At 34.8% G+C, this 20,296-nt stretch overlaps 4 protein-coding genes across 5 annotated transcripts; 3 read left to right on the plus strand and 1 right to left on the minus strand.

Moving 5' to 3' along the window:
• Nucleotides 1–1,261: 1,261 nt before the first annotated feature.
• Nucleotides 1,262–4,387, plus strand: LOC140745417 (uncharacterized). Its single transcript, XM_073077261.1, has 5 exons — nt 1,262–1,518; nt 1,976–2,105; nt 2,465–2,639; nt 2,999–3,192; nt 3,554–4,387. The coding sequence occupies exons 1-5, from the start codon at nt 1,501–1,503 to the stop codon at nt 3,715–3,717; spliced, it is 681 nt and encodes a 226-aa protein (XP_072933362.1). The 5' UTR covers nt 1,262–1,500; the 3' UTR covers nt 3,718–4,387.
• A 136-nt stretch (nt 4,388–4,523) lies between these two features.
• Nucleotides 4,524–12,553, plus strand: Nmdar1 (glutamate ionotropic receptor NMDA type subunit 1). 2 transcript variants are annotated; one of them, XM_073077257.1, is made up of 17 exons: nt 4,524–4,651; nt 5,186–5,339; nt 5,553–5,675; nt 6,043–6,314; nt 6,672–6,824; nt 7,230–7,403; nt 7,769–8,030; nt 8,408–8,509; nt 8,987–9,098; nt 9,389–9,556; nt 9,782–9,906; nt 10,030–10,264; nt 10,533–10,681; nt 10,812–10,969; nt 11,116–11,288; nt 11,369–11,622; nt 11,935–12,553. In XM_073077257.1, the coding sequence occupies exons 2-17, from the start codon at nt 5,199–5,201 to the stop codon at nt 12,112–12,114; spliced, it is 2,781 nt and encodes a 926-aa protein (XP_072933358.1). In that variant the 5' UTR covers nt 4,524–4,651; nt 5,186–5,198; the 3' UTR covers nt 12,115–12,553. The 2 variants fall into 2 exon arrangements, with proteins under 2 accessions (XP_072933358.1, XP_072933359.1); XM_073077258.1 differs by having other exon boundaries at nt 8,987–9,086.
• A 998-nt stretch (nt 12,554–13,551) lies between these two features.
• On the plus strand, nt 13,552–15,418 carry LOC140745415 (pseudouridine-5'-phosphatase-like). The gene is made up of 4 exons (XM_073077259.1): nt 13,552–13,818; nt 13,911–14,129; nt 14,472–14,707; nt 15,050–15,418. Exons 1-4 carry the CDS (start codon nt 13,764–13,766, stop codon nt 15,227–15,229), a joined length of 690 nt encoding a protein of 229 aa, XP_072933360.1. The 5' UTR covers nt 13,552–13,763; the 3' UTR covers nt 15,230–15,418.
• A 402-nt stretch (nt 15,419–15,820) lies between these two features.
• Vha26 (V-type proton ATPase subunit Vha26) lies at nt 15,821–20,122 on the minus strand. Its single transcript, XM_073077260.1, has 5 exons — nt 19,932–20,122; nt 19,568–19,743; nt 17,782–17,950; nt 17,196–17,390; nt 15,821–16,884 (listed from the first exon to the last, which is right to left on the minus strand). Exons 1-5 carry the CDS (start codon nt 19,962–19,964, stop codon nt 16,777–16,779), a joined length of 681 nt encoding a protein of 226 aa, XP_072933361.1. The 5' UTR covers nt 19,965–20,122; the 3' UTR covers nt 15,821–16,776.
• Nucleotides 20,123–20,296: the final 174 nt, after the last annotated feature.

A 20,296-nucleotide genomic window follows, 5' to 3' on the forward strand; every position in this document is an offset into this window, starting at 1 on the left:
GTTTTGTCCACTGTGTGTTGCTTACCTAAGGTTGTAGAACGTTTTTTTGATGTGAAACATCTATAGCCACACGTAAAACCGATTTCTGGCGTGGCGACGCATGCCGTGGCGCCACGCTATACGATGGTATATATATACAGTCTATATGTAGTAGTATGTACGGTGTGGCGACGCGTCGCCATGCGCAATCGAATTCAATAAATTGTCATCGTTATCTGGAAAAAAATCGTAATATTTTATTTTATCATTATGACATATTTAGTTCCTATCACAATATGTTCTTTTCTGCATATTACTTTTACAAAATAATGTCGATGTTTCACATCTGCCAGGCGTCCCGTGACGGCTCACATTTTTTTTATAATACAGGAGTAGCAGACGAGCAATGTAATCCAACTGCAGACAGCTGCAGACATAGACAGATAAGATTATATTTCTACCTGGCGTCAGATACGCCCCGCTACGCCCCGCTACGCCCCGCTACGCCAGAGGACTAAGCTTGAACTTGCTCGGAAAAGTATATCTCTCTTACCACCCCCATCAAATCATAACACAGCAGAACTTAACACTGTCGCTCTAATCTTATCTGGGGTTAATTATTATAAATGGACCATCAAGTGGACTTCATGCTTGTCTGCTACTGTAATATTATAAAAAAAGATTCCCTAACACATATTATGAAGGGTAGTAAGTTAAATAAGTAAGGGTGTGGAGAACTGGAACCCCTCGGACTGGCTACTGCAGCCCCAGGACATCTATAATCAACCCCAGATAGGATTAGATATTCCTACCTGAGGTCGGCCATAGATGCGCCGCTACCCTTGAGGACTAAGTTGAAACGCCTCGGAAAAGTATGTCTACCTTATCACACCCTTCAAAACGGAACACAGCAGCGCTTAACACTGCAACAGCAGCCTAATAACAATTAGGCAGAAATAACTTTATAGAAACGCTTCACTTCCGGACTTTATGGTGCGATCGTCTCGACTGCATGGAGCACAAGAATGGAGGTTCGTCGCCTCTGCTGATTCGACCGCCGCATCCATTGAGGTCGCTTGTACGTTAGACTTTGCTATGGTATCCACACATATACCGACCGATAGTAATAAGTCTCCTGTCTCTGAAGCACGAATGTCAAGCCAAAAGTCTTCTATATAAGTCTCACTTTGTATTTATCAAGAAGAAAACTACAAAGAATAATAAATATTACTTGAATATTAGCTTTTAAATATTACTTGAATTTTCGTAAAACTAACATGAAATCATTGGTCCGATCGAGAGTGATAGTACCTATTATATGACTATTACCGAACCTAAACTAGGTAGGCATTAGGTACTTTTTGTCCAATTACAGTCCATAAATAATAGCAAACAATCCCTTTCTATATTATTTTAAACTGGAAGACTTCCGTGTACAACAATATAAAATGTTTGTTATCCGTCCACACAGCATCAGAAATTCGATAGAAGTTCTAGCAACGACATCTTCTTCTAACAACAATGACTTTTAAGCTTGTTGTGAGTATTTTTCTTTTTATTTTATGTCGCTTAAGTTTTGGGCCTGTGGTGTAGGACTAGGTAATTAGTCCTATACCTATATTATAGAATCCTTGCTAATTAAAAATATCATTAGGACTATGTTTCGTAATAATTTGTTACATTTTCTTTTTATATAATTTAGGAGTAGCAGACGAGCATGCAGTCCACCTGATGGTAAGTGGCTACTGCCGCCCATGGACATCTGTAATCAACCCCAGATAGGATTAGATATTCCTACCTGAGGTCGGCCACAGATGCGCCGCTACCCCTGAGGATTAAGCTGGAACGCCTCGGAAAAATATGTCTCCCTTAGCACACCCTTCAAAACGGAACTAATAACGGAACGGAACTAGATAATTAAATTACTTGCTATTACATAATTGTTTATTTAATCTCGAGATGTGCATTGTATAAAGTATACAAGTTACTCTTTCAGTCTCTCATATCGTTCGTGGCTATGGTCATTGGAAGCAATGTTGACAAGAGAAGCGCTGGCGGGTGGGACGCGCCCAACTTGGTACCAGTTGGAGGGTGGGTGCAAGTACAGAGCGGACCAGCTCCGAGTGGTAAAAATACTTATTTTAACTATTTGCTTACTCAGGATGTTGTCTGTAAAAAGTATTATTTATCCTATATAGATATTAAAAGAAATAACTTCATATTTTTACAATTATTGAAGTTGAGAAGCAGAGGTACTTAACTACTTACTAAGTACTAAGGTATTAGTAACAACTTTTTAAATTAATATGAAAAGTGTTTTTTTTTACATTTTGATATCTAGCATTTAAGTATATCAGAATAAGTTTTGGGTACAACAGTTACTTTTAAATCGTAGATGTCTGATATTATTTTATCATTCAGCAAACTACTCTAAATTTAAAACGTAACTTACAGTAACCTTTACTAATGTATAATTTTAATGTAGGTTGGTCATCAGACTCGAGTTCTGACGTAGCCGGCGCAATTGCTGCAGCTAAAGCCGCCGCGATGGCTGTCATGGCGGCTCAGCGGCAAGTTTCTGCAGCTAAACACTCTGCGCTCGAACAACAAAGCGCTGCAAGTGCGAAGGAAGCGGAGGCTGCTCATGCTGCTCATAAGAGGTCGGGATTGTTAAGATTTCAATGTATATCGTTCTTTTAGACTTGATAGTGAACAAAATGTATAAAGCTTAATATCGTTCTCCCGCCTTATTCTAAGTCGGTAATAAAGTGACAATAAAGGGTAACATTGAACAAATTAATAACAATAACAAAAATAATAAAGGGGCCCAAAATTTTACTCCTTCCATTACTTAGTATACCTACCTTTCATCCATGATATTAGAGACGACATTTATTTCAAGTATTACATTTTCTTATGTAGGAACATTTGCTATAAATTATTTTAAATTCCCATAAAATCGTAAACAACAGAATCATACAACAGCAGTTATCATCTCTACTTGATCTATACTTCGTAGTGAGGAGGCAGCGAGAAACGCTCGCGCCCACGCTCTAGAAGCCGCTCAAACTGCAGTCCACGCGCAGGCTCAACTCGCTGCAGCCAAAGCCCGTGCTGCAGCCGCGCAGAAGATCGCTGCAGCGCGTGAGGCAGCAGCTGCTAGAGCTATTCAACGTGCCGCTCACAATCAGGCGGCTAGGCTGCAGAATGCTGGTAAGTATATGGATATATAGATTTTCTGATTTTACTGAAAATAATTTGGTCCTAAATATTTAATTTTAGATAGGGCACGTTCACTTTTCTCCCATTGTATTTATGATAGTACACTGGTCATTAGGGACTGTCTTATATATGCCTGCAGTAAAGCCTTCAACAAGATTTAAACTTTGGTTTCAAGAAGAGTCACGGGAAATTATATATAGATATATATATTAGATAAAAAATATTTCTAATCTTGATAGTATGTTTACTTTTGCTCAACGAAGATAGACGTGAGAAAAAATCAAATGTTAATAAAAATGAACGTATCGATACATTGCCGTCAGTATTAAATAAACTTCCTGTCCGTACCCAGATTTGGAGGCTCTGAAGCTTTCAGTACTGCAAAGCTCCGGCGCAGCAGGCGCTGCGGGTGCCGCTCAGCATGCAGCCACAGCTGCGGCAGCCGCGCTTCGTCCTGCTGGCTGGACCCCTAGTAGCTCAGCTCCCTGGACACCCGCTCCTTGGGCTTGGTCTTAAATCATTATTAACGTAGCACATCTTCATAAGTCGATTTGGAAGCGTATCAATGTAGGTAAGCTTTTAGGTTTTTGATGGCGAATATTTAATGCCAGCGTAAGGTCGATTTTTTTCCATTTTGCATCAATTAGGTTTAACCAAAGCAAATAGCTAATTAAAAACAGACCCTTTTACTTGTCGATATCCGCTCAATACTGTCTGGTACTGTCTCAGTAAAAAAAAAGATATAAGTACTCACCCATTTTTAATTAGTTGTCTTTTAATTAAAACGGCCCAGGTCTAAAGTAAAAAATCCAAATATAAATATTTCTAAAAATAATTCCTTTTGAAATATAAAGCTCTGGTTCTGTGTATATTTGAAATATGTATATTGTTTTATATAGCCAATGTTGTGTGTTTACTTTATTGTTTACTATTAGATTCTAAGTGCTTGTTTTTGAGATTTTGCTCGATTTATATTATAAAATGTAATGTAATAAATATTATAGAAATGTCGAAGCTCATCTGTCTTGAAATAAAGGGGAGTATACCCTTACCACTTATTATATAACGTAAAGATATTGTCTTAAAAAATATATCTTAGATAATCTTTAGTATTCGAGTATTTTTTGTTGTTTTACATAAATGTATACCAACGTGTATTTTTATTTAAATAAAGGCTTCAAATTTATTTTTTGTATTTTTACTTGTATACGAATTACGAAATATAATTAAATCCTTCAGTATACATACATACATATTTTTCCAATTGATTGACTGATTTGAAACGCAGTACGCCTGCGCGGTGACCTAGGCAACGGGAGATGAGGCTCCATCTGCCGTTATCCCCAGCATCCTTCATTTGTTTTGATTACGTAAAAGGTTTCTCCGACAGAGATAACAATAATAAAAATGAACTGATTTTTTTGGATTTAACTTTGGACATTCCTTCGGGGTAAGTAGTGTAATAATTATTATTTGTTTATTGTAAGTGTAGAGGAGCCTTAAGCGGATAAATAAATGAAGAATGGCGCCTCTAGACGCCTCAAATATTAACACACAATCTAAAGTTGAGATGAAATGGGGTTGTGATGTACATTATCCTGTATGACAAGGGCCGTAGGGAGTATTCCATACCTTAAGTTCAAGAAGCAACAATTACTTAATGGATTTAGTAATTTTGGGGATGAACAGTTAGTAGAGTCGAGTGTTTAAGAAAATCTAAGTGACTTTACGTGCTATGTAAATCTGATTCCTGATGTATGAAAGATCCTTGATTTTCTTGATTATATAACAAGTATCAACCAACACAATATTTATTTCACCTGAGATTTTAAAAGTGAGCTCAAATTCAAATGTGCACATATTTTGTGGGTGGTTATCTCAATAAAATAAGAAGATATTCTTTTTCGTGACTACTTAGTTACAACGTCATAGAAACTTTAGTTACGAATATGGCTGGAGCGTGACAAGCACTGTTCTTTTTCAGAAACAAAAACAAAATGTGGCGTTATGCCATATGTTTAATTTACTTTGGCTCCACTGTTTTTGCTGACAAGAAAGGCATAAATCCTACGTACTACAATGTGGGCGGGGTGCTGTCCAGTAACGAGTCAATTGCCTTCTTCAAAGACACTATTTCTGTAAGTTATCTAATAAAACTTGCAACGCCTTCTAAATTTTCTATATCAATCGTAATATAGCGTAGTGTTTTGAGGTAAAGGCACCCATTTCCGCGGTTTGTCAAAAACCTAGTAATAAGTTCGGAATGTACAAAAGCTGCTCAAGGTACTCAAAAATCAAATCAACAAAAACTTTGTCTGCTCTCCATTCTTTTTACCTTGTTTTTTTTTCAGAACTTGAATTTTAAAGACAAATATGTCCCCCGAGGAGTGACGTACCATGATTATTCGATTCTTATGGACCCGAACCCTATAAAGACCGCTCTCAATGTTTGCAAAGACCTTATTGGCCATCGCGTGAGTATTTGCTATTTCCTTATTATAAGGCCATCTTTATCAGTAGTTAATTGACATTGATAATAGTATTTTAAAAAGTAAACATTTGCATACATAGGTATATCCTATTTTATTTACTTGAGGAAACCCATCACCATCATCATCCGCCGCGAGGGTCACATAGATATAGTGATGACTGGACCTTGCCGGTTAAAATCCTGAGGGTGTTCCTCTGGATTCCCGTTGTCGGAATTCTTGGAGCTAAATACCTACTTTTGCGGACATAACAGCTCTTTAGGTGTTCAGTCCTTTATATCTTTTATGTATGTGTAAAAATGAATATCTTCCTCGTTACTGAAGGACCTTAAATCATTCATTTGCATTTCAGGTTTACGCAGTGGTCGTATCTCATCCCTTAACTGGCGAGCTGTCCCCAGCAGCAGTCTCTTACACTAGTGGATTCTACCATATCCCAGTCATAGGCATTTCTTCAAGAGATTCCGCATTCTCAGATAAAAACATACATGTGTCTTTTTTGCGGACTGTACCTCCGTATTCGCATCAGGCCGATGTGTGGGTGGATGTGTTGAAGCACTTCAACTACATGAAGGTCATTGTCATTCACAGCTCAGATACGGATGGTAGAGCCATCTTGGGACGGTACGTTTGAACGCAAATAACATTTATTTAAGGAACACTTATGATCTAGGTATATATTTATGATGAAGTTCGTTAAAGATAGCTGATACAACAGCCTAAGGAAATTAGAATTTCCTACCATAAAACGAGTTGCATATGAATTTAATTAGAAATGTGTTGTTATATCTCCAGTAATAAGGGTAAAACACAAAACCCACGACGCAACGCCGTGCCACAAGACTTAGCAACTTTTTACGATGCAAGGCCGTAGGCATAGAGTGTCGTAGAGATGTTTAAATTAAATATATACCTACAAACTGAAGATGAAGAACCATAGATCGTTTATTAACTACTCATACTTCGTTTTATTTGCGACAGATTTCAAACCACATCTCAAAGTATCGACGAAGATGTAGATCGTAAAGTGGTGGTGGAGCAAGTTATCGAATTCGAGCCGGGCTTGGATTCCTTCACGGACAAGCTTATGGATGTGAAAGGAGCGCAAGCGAGGGTTTTTCTTATGTACGCCAGGTAAGTCTTATGTAAGCTAATTACCGATTAAATCATACGTTCTGTCAACGACACCGCAAGGAGAGAGATACTTAAGTATATACCAGTACATGATTCACGAGAAATGATACTCGAATTGATAAAAAATAGAAGCCTACCCCTACCCTAGATAGTCTTGTATAAATATCCTACCACTGCAACACGTCATGCCAACAATTGGGGAAGACTTGAAGCTTGCTGCACCATAATACTCCAATGTGGATTGATAAAGGAAAGTACCGGGTAGTGGACAACCCGATGTTTTCAAATAGCCCATAGTCGAAGGCCTTAAGAAAGAATTGAACGAGTGTTACCCAATGACAACAACCATGCTCTGACTCTTACGTTAAGACCGTTAAAAGAAACAATTATTTATTACGATTACAGTAAAACCGATGCAGAGATCATCTTTCGTGACGCGACGTATCTCAACATGACGACAGCTGGCTACGTGTGGATGGTGACGGAACAGGCGCTGGACGCCGCAAATGCTCCTGAAGGCTTACTAGGTCTACGTTTAGTCAATGCCACTAACGAACATGCGCATATTCAGGATTCTATGTAAGTAAAACAACCATGCTAAAAATATTTATGCGTGTGAATTTTTTGACTAGATTACGAGTGTCTGTGACTAAACTGTTTTCGGCATCGTACCTATGCGATATTCTCTATTTTTCTAAATGACTTTTAAGATAATTGGGAAAAGTCGTATTACAAATATATTATAAAGATATGCAAGAATAATTAATATATAAAAGAATTATGAACAACTATGAAAGTGGAATTACTAATATCCATTGCAAATAGAAGCATAACATTTGCCTACTTACGAGTATTTACCTTTATTTTAAACTCATCATTATTGAGTAAATGAAGAAACTTAATGAATTTGTATACGAACTAAAGGGAATATACTATCTCTACAGCTACGTCCTTGCATCAGCAATCCGTGACATGAACACATCAGAAGAGATAGTCGCACCACCGTCAGACTGCGACAACTCTGGTTCAATCTGGATGACAGGGCGCCTGTTGTTTGACTACGTAAGACGGCAGAGATTGGATAATGGAGCGACCGGCCATGTAGCTTTCGACGACCACGGGGACAGAGTGCACGCGGAATACGATATGGTGAATGTAAGAGCGCAAGGAGAGCATGTTGCTGTTGGAAAGTACTTTTACTCGAAGGTAATTGTCTGGTTGCCTTATTGCTATTTGTCTATGTTGTTGTAAGGTGCATAGACTTTCAAGAAGTACATAAGGTGTGGGCAGGTTACTATACTCTTTGCGCGTAGGTATATCCGTATTCTTTAATATGGCAAATTAATGAGTGACCATTATCGGTATATATTATATATCGGTATTTCGATGCGCCATGATCTTATTAGAAATTTTATCAAGCTGAAATTACGACATAAAACTCGTAGATTTTTTGTTATTTATGGTTAATCCATTTGGCTTTCAAATTAAGACGACGAAAGAAATATAATAAAAAGAAGTACCTTAAATAGCGGTAAAATTTATTTGATAGATTTGTTGCTCTACATAATGCATCTAACTTTCAGGAGACACAAAAAATGCGGTTAGAGTTAAAAGAAAGTGAAATTATTTGGATGGGTCGCAGTCCATCGAAACCAGAAGGATTTATGATTCCGACGCACCTTAAGGTAAGGAGAAATACATTTCTGTAGTACAATGGTAACCATATCTACTATACTAATTACTTCGAGCCCTAAAGTGTAGACATAGACATACTTAAAACTTAAATATGTAATATATTTATTCAGTCTTTGTATTTTTACAAAGGCGGGAATGGTTTATGTCATAGATTAGTAAAGATACTTCGCCGCCTTGAAATTGAATGAAGCCACAAATGGCTATTATCGTATGTTCTTTTTTTTAATTCTTGACAAATAAAAACATTTTTAGAGAAAATTTGCGAATAAATAACTAATACTGCGTAATTTACATAATAAATAAATAATTTATAATAATTATTTTAAATATTTTAGGGACATTTTAGAACGGAGACGTGGCAAAACTTTTTTAAGCATCTATTTCAATTCTCAAAACTGGGTACTTTTTCTTGTTAGGAGTGAGTAATCTTTACTAATCTATGGTTTATGTATATATTTTTTCCTTAGGTATTAACAATAGAAGAAAAACCATTCGTGTACGCTCGTCGTGTTGACGACGAAAGCGACTGCACTTCTGAAGAAATTCCATGTCCACATTACAATGCTAGTGATGATCTTGGTGACTTTTACTGATCTATTAACTTATACAATTATTTTTAATAATGAATGTATGATTTATTTATCATTAACAAAATCAATTGAATAATTGAAATATCATCAATAATTCGTGTCATCAATAGTTGTTACCGAAATAGCAACAATAATAATTGGCAAGAGTAGTTCTTGTAACCATGTCATTCCCGATCATTTACCCACTAACAAATTCTTCGAAAAATTGTTATATATGCTTTATTTCGTAATATTGGCTATTAATTATGAATCGTGTTCTTAGGTCACTTGTTTTCACAGATCGCGTATACTGTTGCAAAGGGTTTTGTATGGATTTGCTACGTTATTTGTCCAAAGCAATTAATTTTACGTACTCATTAGCCTTGTCCCCTGATGGCCAATTTGGAAATTATATCATTCGAAATCTATCTGCACCAGGAGCTAAGAAAGAATGGACTGGTCTTATAGGTGGGTTTAATATATAGCTTCGAAAGTAAATTAATAACACATCGAAGAAAACTAATTTGTTTTGTTACCTCATTGCTTTGCAAAGCTTAGCTGATTTTAGAGTTTCATTTAGTAGAGCACTCGTAATTATTCTGTTATAGTACGTAGAATAAAAAATAAGTCTGCAATGTGGTAAGAAATCTTGCGTTATCCTTAATTTAAATAAAAATAAACTGAAATTTACAGGTGAACTAGTTTATGAGCGATCAGATATGATTGTGGCGCCGTTGACCATAAATCCGGAACGCGCTGAGTTCATTGAATTTAGCAAGCCTTTTAAATACCAAGGGATTACTATTCTGGAGAAAAAGGTAAATTTTGTAGAATTTGAAAAGTATGAATGGAATATCACAAATAAGTGTAAGTAATATCAACATCAATTTACAAACAGGTAAGATAAAATTTGATGATGAAGATGATTTTTTCCTTGGCAGCCCTCGAGATCCTCAACCTTAGTCTCATTCTTGCAACCGTTCTCAAACACTTTATGGATCCTCGTAATGGTTTCTGTTCACGTCGTTGCATTGGTCCTTTACTTGTTGGATCGATTTTCACCGTTTGGAAGATTCAAGCTTGCCAACATTGATGGGACCGAAGAAGATGCTCTGAATCTCTCCAGTGCAATATGGTTTGCTTGGGGAGTACTCCTTAACAGCGGGATTGGTGAAGGTAATTTTCTTGTGGTGGCCATAGATTATTAGTGGAGGCTAAACAAAAATCTGATATAATAATTTCATGTTTTGAAATATTTATCTTCAATTATTTAAAATATGGTAGATAAGTGATAAGTTCTACAAAATATTTTTTAACACAATAAATAAAATGAACACCTTTGTGTCCTAAGTATATATCCTTAGGACAATATTTAGAGTTTAAGCAATTAAATATATAGGTACTTTAATAGATGGCCATATATAAATTTAATATATTTTTTCAGGAACACCGCGTAGTTTTTCAGCCAGAGTGCTTGGTATGGTTTGGGCTGGTTTTGCAATGATCATTGTTGCATCGTATACTGCCAATTTGGCTGCTTTTCTCGTGCTGGAAAGGCCAAAGACTAAACTTACTGGGATTAATGACGCAAGGGTATGTAACTCCAAATTATTATGTGTAACCATTGAAACTAAATGCGGCGATAGAAAATTATAATTGGGTACTCTGAGGATTATAATTGGATAACATAGATAGTTTTATGATCATTATCTCTTGTTCCCAGCTTCGAAACACCATGGAGAATCTCACTTGTGCGACTGTGAAGGGCTCAGCAGTGGATATGTATTTCAGACGGCAGGTTGAACTGTCCAACATGTATAGGACCATGGAAGCAAATAACTATGACAACGCTGAACAGGCTATTCAAGACGTGAAGAATGGGTAAAATTTCATTTTATGACGTATACATAATTATACCTATCTTAGAAGGTGAAGAATAAACCCCGCATTAAATTCGTAACCTCTATTTTACCTCTTGATGATTTAAATGTGTTTAATTCCGAGAAATTCAAATTTCTTAATTACAGAAAGCTGATGGCCTTTATTTGGGACTCTTCGCGATTGGAATTTGAAGCAGCGCAGGATTGTGAACTTGTAACAGCTGGAGAATTGTTTGGACGTTCCGGGTATGGCGTTGGGTTACAGAAAGGGTCTCCGTGGGCTGATTTAGTAACATTGGCGATCCTGGATTTTCACGAAAGTGAGTTATAACATTATAACATTATATTTTTAAACGTTTATGTATTTTTCTCGTATCTTCATTGCTATTTGAAATTGTAGGTGGCATCATGGAATCGCTCGACAACCAATGGATTCTTCGAAACAATCTACTGAACTGTGAGGAAAATGAGAAAACACCAAACACTTTAGGCTTGAAAAACATGGCGGGAGTGTTTATTCTCGTACTAGCGGGTATTATCGGAGGAATAGTCCTAATCGTCATAGAGGTGGTGTACAAACGTCATCAGATCCGGAAACAGAAGAGGATGGAGATCGCTCGCCACGCGGCCGACAGGTGGCGCGGCGCCGTTGAGGTAAACAAAGCAAAGATCGCAGCCATGGACTACATCGACTCCAAACAGCATTTTGAATCTAAAATATAAATTTCGTGTGCCCCGACCGATCGCTTTATGTTAAATGGACTTATTGTTAGAGACCAATATATTTATACTTTGAAATAAATACGATTCATGTTTAAGCTCTTAATTTCAATCGTAAAGCTATTTCCCGCTGCTTGGACGTTCGACAATTGCTGGACGTAATAGAATTTCATTGTCGTAAGTAGACAGTACCTACGTAGATTTTGTATGTGCCGGTCAAGTAGATAATCGATTGTTATGTTTCAGAAACGCAAGACGTTAAGAGCGGCGATTCTGCCGTCGCAGCGTCGAGCGAAGTCGAATGGTGTGAAGGAAGCTGGGACTATCAGCTTGTCTGTGGACCGTGGCGTGCGGCGAAGGGATGAGCCTAGAGTCCCGCGGTACTTACCTGCTTACACACCTGATGTGTCTCACCTCGTAGTATAATCGAACATGTCTTCAACGTTTCCTGCCCTCCTTTATGACCTCCCTGATCGTACGGCCGCGGATGGTTGAGAATTTTAATGCCCAGTATCTACGCCAAGCTTCGAGGAGACTTCAAATTTAGCAAGAAAATGATTTGATTTCATTGATCCCGCTCAAATTCGGTTATACGGAAGGTCATAAATTCAATTCCCGGTTGTGTCAGCATGCTCCATTTTGGACTTGGAGACTCTATCTACTGCACGTATGCCTGTAATACCTGTAATATCGATCCCGGAAGATGTGTGTGGTGTTTATTCATAAGATTAATTAACTTAATTCCTTATCGGTGTCTATAAAAATAATCTAAATTATTGAGAAAGTTTAATGGGTAGTTGTGAATGTTAATAATACACTAAAATAAAGAATAATTAATAAGGAATACGTTGTTCGTGGTAACTTTTTGGTTTTACGCACGCTTCGCGTGCGCAAAACCCCCATTTCCGACCCCGTAATATAAAATTTTATACAACACGCGGACGAAAAATGTTTTTCTGACTCGTGTGATTGCAGTCCTCGCCTGCGGCTCGGCCTGCAAACTCACACTTGTCAGAAAAAAATTTTTCGTCCTCGTATTGTAATGTACTATTTATTCGCTCTGTACTGACTTATCCCAAATTAAGATTTATTTCTAATAAGATACTGAAGGATCGACGCAAAAAAATCCTTTATAGTCTATTTTTACATTTCCATAAACCATGTTATATATTAAAGATTTTACTTCAATTTATTTCAGTGGAGCTGGAGCTAGAGCTTTATTTCAAACCACACGTTCACGCGTTATTATAATTTAAGCATTTTTTATATTTCTATAACGTATATAGGAGCACTATTATTTTAATATGTTTAACTCTCAGATGTTAACTTTTTCTGAATCAGTTATGAGTTCGTGACTTTATTTTCATTTACCTATACTTAGCAATAAGTGAAATAAACATGAACAATAAATAAAATATGAAATAAAATATAAACAAGTTTTTTTACGTTCTACCCACTTCAATCTTATAATTAATTTGCATTTGTTAAATAACATTTCGTAAAGTTAAATTAAAGTGTGTAAAGAAAGTCGTGGACACCGTAAGTGCAACAAACCTTGAAGAAATTATTGCTAAATTGCTTAATTTGTCAGTCTCTTTAATAAAATTAAGGATTAAGTTTAATAAGAGACTAAAATTTTAGGTACAATTTCATATCTATACGATAGACATTAAAAACTATAACGATGTTCTTATTAGTGATCGAAGGATATTAACGATCTTATTTGTTCAAAACAAAGCTCTAGCGACCCGCTTTATTCAGCAGCGTGATAAAGAAGGGCTTTTGGCCAAAAGTTAAACATCTATTGTTGGCATGGGCTAATTTTTTAAAAGTAAATAATGAAGTGTTGACATAAGGTTCAGATTAAAATTTTGACTTTGAAAGATAACAGCTGATTGGGGCTTAAAATTTAAATTTAGAGGTAATATTCGTAGTACAGTTCATAGTTGTATAATTCAAAGTATTTTTAAGTATTAAATGTTTATATAGGTAATTCTTTATTTAGTACAAATTACACAAAACCAACCAAAGCCGATTTGTATTATTTGTGTCCGGTTTTCTAGTTTCATATTAAAATGGAGTTTACACCAGTTACACACGTACTGTTTGATATGGATGGATTGATTTTGAGTAAGTTATTTATTAAAATGTGTTGGTAACTATCTACTTTTCATTTTGATGAACATAATATAATATTAATCTGGATTATAATTATACCACAGATACTGAAAACTTGTACACCGTGGCGTTTCAAAATATTGTTTCTAAATATGGAAAAGACTATACTTTCGAGCTCAAATTGAAGCTGATGGGATCGCAAACACACGAGACAGCTAACACTATTGTTAAAGAATTGGACTTACCCATGACTCCTGAAGAATTTATAATTGAAAGCAAAAAACAATTTGAACTTTTGTTCCCAGACACAGAGGTTCTACCAGGTTAATAGTTTTTATTGAAATTTTAATAATAAAGAGTTGTATTTTGTATATTTTAAATTTTAACACATTGTTAAATATGAAGTTGTAAATATTTGATATCATAAAATTATGTTAATTGGTAGAGTTGGTGCTTTGAAATATATGAAGAAACTACGAATTTTCCATATTCTTTCTATAATCATAATTTTATATAACGTTGTATCTGTAAAAAGTGAATATTAAAAACTATTACTACCAGGCTATATAAATAATAATATTAATAAATAAAACTGTTATGGTTCATAGTTCTATCTCTACAATAATTTTTAATTGAACTTATCACATTATATAACTTGTTTTCAGGGGCAAAGAGATTAATAGAACACCTACACAATAAGAACTTTCCAATTGGATTAGCAACCAGTTCTAGCGAAGAGAGTTACCACTTAAAAATAGACAAACACCACCAGGCACTATTTTCTCTATTTCCTTACAAAACTTTTGGATCCTCTGACCCCAATGTGAAGAGAGGGAAACCTTATCCTGATATATTTTTAGTGGCTGCAAACAAATTCCCTGAAAATCCCAAACCTGAACAAGTATGTAGCGTTACATTTTAAGATATTTTTGCTATTACATTTCTTTCAGGAAATTAATACACTATGGACTCATTTCTTTCTTTTTTCCTTGTTTGATATCCAACATTTCATTTGTATGCATATGCTTCTTTGCACTATATTAAAACAAAGGTGTGTAATATTATGAGCAAACTAAAACTGTGGAGTCAGTTAATTGTGCTAAATATGCTGAACCAATTTTGGCATAATTTTTTAAATTTTAAAATTCAGCTAAAATTTTACAAGTGTAATGTACATTACATTTCAGTATTTTACATATAAGTAGAGTAAAAATTAATACTTATTTATGAATATCTTTTCCAGTGCTTGGTCTTCGAAGACGCTGTGAATGGTGTTAAGGCTGCAAAGGCAGCTGGTATGCAAGTTGTGATGGTGCCTGACCAACGCCTAGATAAGAGAATGACAACTGATGCCACCCTAGTCTTAAATAGCTTAGAAGATTTTAAACCAGAAATATTTGGCTTACCACCTTTTGACGATTAGTAAAATTAGAATTTGTGGGTGATTCTCATCTATGGTGATTGTTTAATTAAGTTTTTGAATAACAAATGTTATTTTTTTGTACACATTGTGATACATAATATGCCATTATTATAGATTTGAATAATGAGTCTCATACTCATGCTTATATATTATTTAAGTACAAAAATAAAATGTTTTATGTATTTAAGACAACTTATTTCATTCATTACCTTCTCATTTAAAAAATTGAAGACACGAGATTAACACTTGAACATGCAAATGCAAAAATGGGAATTTATAAATTTTGTCCATCCTCCTTACAAAGAAAAATATATGTATTTGGTGGCACAGTAGTGCCCCACCAAGTCAAACAAAAAACGAAGATTTTGCACAGTTCTTAGTTATTGCGTAGTTTTTTCCGCCCGAAATATTAGTATTTCGGTTTTTAAACATAATGTATTCTATCATTGTTCAACAATATATCTAAGTAAAAAACAATTTGAAAATGAGACTCGTTAAATGGCATCAAATTGTTTGTAATAAATTCATCAATTCCTATTAATATAAGAATAATTTGGTATGGGAATGGGTTGGGTTTAAATGAAAGATTGATTTAACACATCTATATATTTACATAAGAATTTTAACAGTGCCATAATGGGAATAGTACAATATATACTTACCTTATTTATAGAGCTATGGTGCTCCTTTACTTTGACAAAAGCAAGCCAAATCGAAGATATTGCCAGGACAACACGATATTTATAGGAATGTGTAGTACGACTGCAAGGTTCAAGTGTGACACTACACTGCTCCCAGTCAAATCTTGATTTGAGTGAACGCAGCATAGGATGCTGCCGTCAAACTCCAACCTTACAGCCATCATTTATTCCTCAGAAAGTCGACAACAAGGAAAGTTAAGGCGTAAACATCAATCCGAAAACATTTAACATTGACAACAGCAAGATTACATGGAGAATACAATAAACAATCCGATATATTATAATATCGATCTACATCCAAGCGCTGTAACATACCTTGTGCTATTATTATAATACTGTAAGTGGACGTATGCATTAACGTCTCCATATTTTAATAACGGTTATACTGCATTACCTAGGAAATCGGTAACTTCTTAAATACATATAGTATATATTTTCCAAATTCTAAAACTACATCTCTAACATAGATATAGAATGGGCTACGTGAATGAATTGTAATAATAAAATATTTTAAATTTGAATAGATTAAAGACATTCAGAATAATAATTAATTTAAGGCGAAACTAACGTACAGTTGCGAGTAGGGTCTCCGTGAACGAGCGAACGCGGCCAGGCGTCAGAACAACTCACATGATCACACATTTACACATATTCCGGCGACTTAACAGGTTCATACATCAGAATAAGAATACATTCTAAACAGCGATAAAATTGTACGCATTATAATAATAATATATAATAATTAATTAGGCAAAGTAAAACACTTATTGTAATATTATTTTAGGTCTACCAATTATGAAATAAATTGTTAGTAATAACAAGTGTGTATAATTTATGAAGGGTTGTTTAATCAGTGAATTTACGGTTAGGGTTGCGGCCGAACAGGGCGGTACGGATCTCCGGCAGCAGCTGTTGGGCAATCAGCTCCAGACGAGACTCCAGAGTGTTGCAAATCTGGAAAACAGAAAAAACGCATGTACAAAGTTGGAAACATATCAAATTATTCTGCAAATATTTTTTTGTTATATCAAAAAGAAAAAAGATTATTCAAATGGAAAATGTTAAATCCCTAATTCATATAAATACAGAAGCTGCTCTCTGGTAAAAGGATTTTTTAGTAAGAAATAAATTACAATATATGTCCTTTGTGGATCTAACTGACATACTGCTGATATTGCTTTTAATTTTAAATAAGGAATAATTATTAAATTTAATTGTGTAGTTTCAAAGTGAAGTGTTTAAAGTATCAATATTTGTGTACTCACCTTAATGCGTCCCTTGGCAGCAACCAATTCAATTCCACCACAGGTGTCGGGGGACAGGTATGCATCGGGGTCCACCTTGAGCTGAATGTCCTTCTTCAGCTTAGCTTTGTAATCGCCCTGAGCTCTGCCGAGCAGAGATTCCACCAGGCCCTTGTCGACTTGTCGCACGCGGATGGTCACTGCAGGCTCCACCAGCTAAATGGAAATTTTAACGCAATATTTTAGTAGATTTATTAAATAACAAATTTCACCATAAAATTGTAAAACTAAACAATTTGACTATGTAAAGTAGTAAATTACATTCTTAATTAATGGAGTAAAAGTACACTAGAAACACTATAGTTTAAAATAAAAATGATATTACGAAAAATAATTACAAAAAATAAACAGTTCAAAGTATAAAAATAATTATTTTCCAATTCTTTCATATCCTGTATTTGCTACAAGTCACTTTAATAATACAAGGTTTCCCTATATGCAATTTTCACAAATCCCTTAATTTAAGAGATCATGATGGCTACCAATTTTAAAATATCTTAATGCTAAATGTATGTAATTGTAAATAAAATTTAAACATATAATTCACCTGGAAGAGGGCTTGTACAATGAGTGTAACAAGCAGATCCGAGTACAGCTTGGTGTCTTTGGGCACCTCAGCCAGGCGCTTGCGGGCTTCGTCGAGTACATTACGTACGTGGTCTTCACGCACTTTGAGCACCTTCAGACGAGCTTGATTGAGCATGTTCGATGATTGACTGAGGGTTACAATAAAAATTTTGTTAAAAAAATTACTGTGTTTGACAATGTTTCTACAGATTAGAGTAATCATCAACCCATTACTGTCTCACTAATGGGCACGGGTCTCCTTTCATAATGAGAAGGATTAGGCCATAGTCCACCGCGCTGGCCAAGTGCCTATTGTAGACTTCACATACCTTTGAGAATTTTTTTTAATCTCTCAGGTATGCAGGTTTCCTCACGATGTTTTCCTTTACCATTTAGCAAGTGATAATTAATTTCTAATACACACATAACTTTGAAAAATCCGAGGTGCGTACCTGGGATTTGAACCTCGGAACTCTTGACTAAGAGGCCGAGATTCTTAACCTGTAAGCTATCACTGCCTTAATTACAGATTAGAGTGTAACTTAATAATCTGATATGAAACACCACTTATTCATTTTTAAATACCCCTAATTATATTGTTTATAAAAAAGAATACTTTTATAATAAAATTTAGGATGTAAATTGCAATACATTTTATATCAAATATACAAATTTTTAGTGAAAATAAATTTAATAATACATATATTTTTAATTGCATTCAGTTTTGTTTGGTTTATAATCATAATTTATCATAAATTTAATTGAATTCATATTTCATATTTAGCAGCATTTTTGTATCAATATGGAGGTTCAAGATTGAAATATTTTATTATTTTATTATCTATTATAAAGAAGTAGAAATACACAGTAACATAATTGCAGTATGCAATTCCTATATAACATCCTAAAACATTGGTGTAAAAATTCTCCATGGTAAAGTCCTGATTAGGTAGAGAATCTGATTTAGTTTTATCTCAAAAGATAAGAGACTTAGATATTATCACTCATTTCCCACACATTGCAAAATATGATGTTAATAATTTAACAAAAAACTATAAGACCAATTTAGAGAAATGTTACTGAAAATAGTATTTTTATATAGTTTATTATGTTAACCATAGATGTTAACTTTGATTATTCTTTTATATTTCTATGTAATTAGCCATTTTAAGATTTGCTTTTAGTTTCTGTGGAATAATTTCGACAATCTATCAATAATATTGTGTTGGTAATCTTAAAACTTATACTAATTACTTGAAATTTAAAGAAAATTAAAACTTATACAAATAATTCTGTTAACTTAATACATTGAACAATCTGCAAGTCACATGATATAATATGTAATTGTGTGAATGGCTGTTAAATAGTACAATTTCATAGATCATACTTAAAAGTACAGCATATACTTTGTAAATGATCAAAATTTGCTTATAATCTTTTGATCATGACTTTGTAATTATATTAAAAACATAAAGCTAATATCACAGAAAGGATTTTCATATCTGCAGACCATGTGAGCAAAAATGCATTGGAAATGATGGATTTGAAAAATATATAACAAAATAATATAAGTAGACCACTGATGTCCAATAAGATTTGGACAGTTATTTTCTAATAAGATAATCATGAAAATGCCTTCAGCCATAGTAATTATGCCATTCTTCTAATATATGTTAAAAATGTTTCAGAAAAATCATCGATTTATGAAATTTTCATAGTAAAGGCAGGCAGGTAAAGGCAGATGTTGCATACAAAATTTAACCTACATCTTTTTCTGGAGTTCAACTTGTTTCTCCTTCTTCTCATAGTACTCCATGATCTTGAGCCGCTGCTGCTGGACGAGGCGGCCCTTCTCGATGTTGAACTCCTCCTCCGCCTTAGCATCGATTTCTTCAGCCTTTTCATTGGCCTCTTGTTCGATGAAGGCCATCATATGCTTGATCTGAACAGAAAAAATGCATATTTTTTAAGATAAAACCACGTATTAGCCATTTCTACACGATCCCCGCAGGCTTATACGAAGAGAACATGTAGTAATGCACCACCGATCAATCATTCTGACAAACCCCATGTCGATGAAAATTACATCTCCCGATTATAGCGATAGTTATCCTGTATTTTTATACGTACCTGCTTTTGAACATCTGCATCGCTGAGCGCCATGGCTGATAGCTATTTTTTAGCACCACTAACACGTAAAACAACCGATATTGAGCCAGAAAATTAAAAACTGGCTTGAAGAAGTAAGTCGACGCCTATCAGACGTGCTTCTTCATTGAACAATCATATGATCCCCGATGTTACCATTTTTCCACGTGAGTTTCCCATTGTTATCCATAGACATATCTATGGTATGTCAAATTTAAATGAAAATATTTTATTTTCAGCCATTAAAATAATATTTAATTTTATCAAAATAGTTTTTATAACACCACTATAATGTCAGTTTTTATCTGCTGAAAAAATATCCTACAATTTTTTTAATTAAATCTAAT

This window comes from Epargyreus clarus, unplaced genomic scaffold, assembly GCF_041222505.1.
Source record: "Epargyreus clarus isolate Ecla_fem2 unplaced genomic scaffold, WU_Ecla_fem_2.2 ptg000010l, whole genome shotgun sequence".
Taxonomy (NCBI): domain Eukaryota; kingdom Metazoa; phylum Arthropoda; class Insecta; order Lepidoptera; family Hesperiidae; genus Epargyreus; species Epargyreus clarus.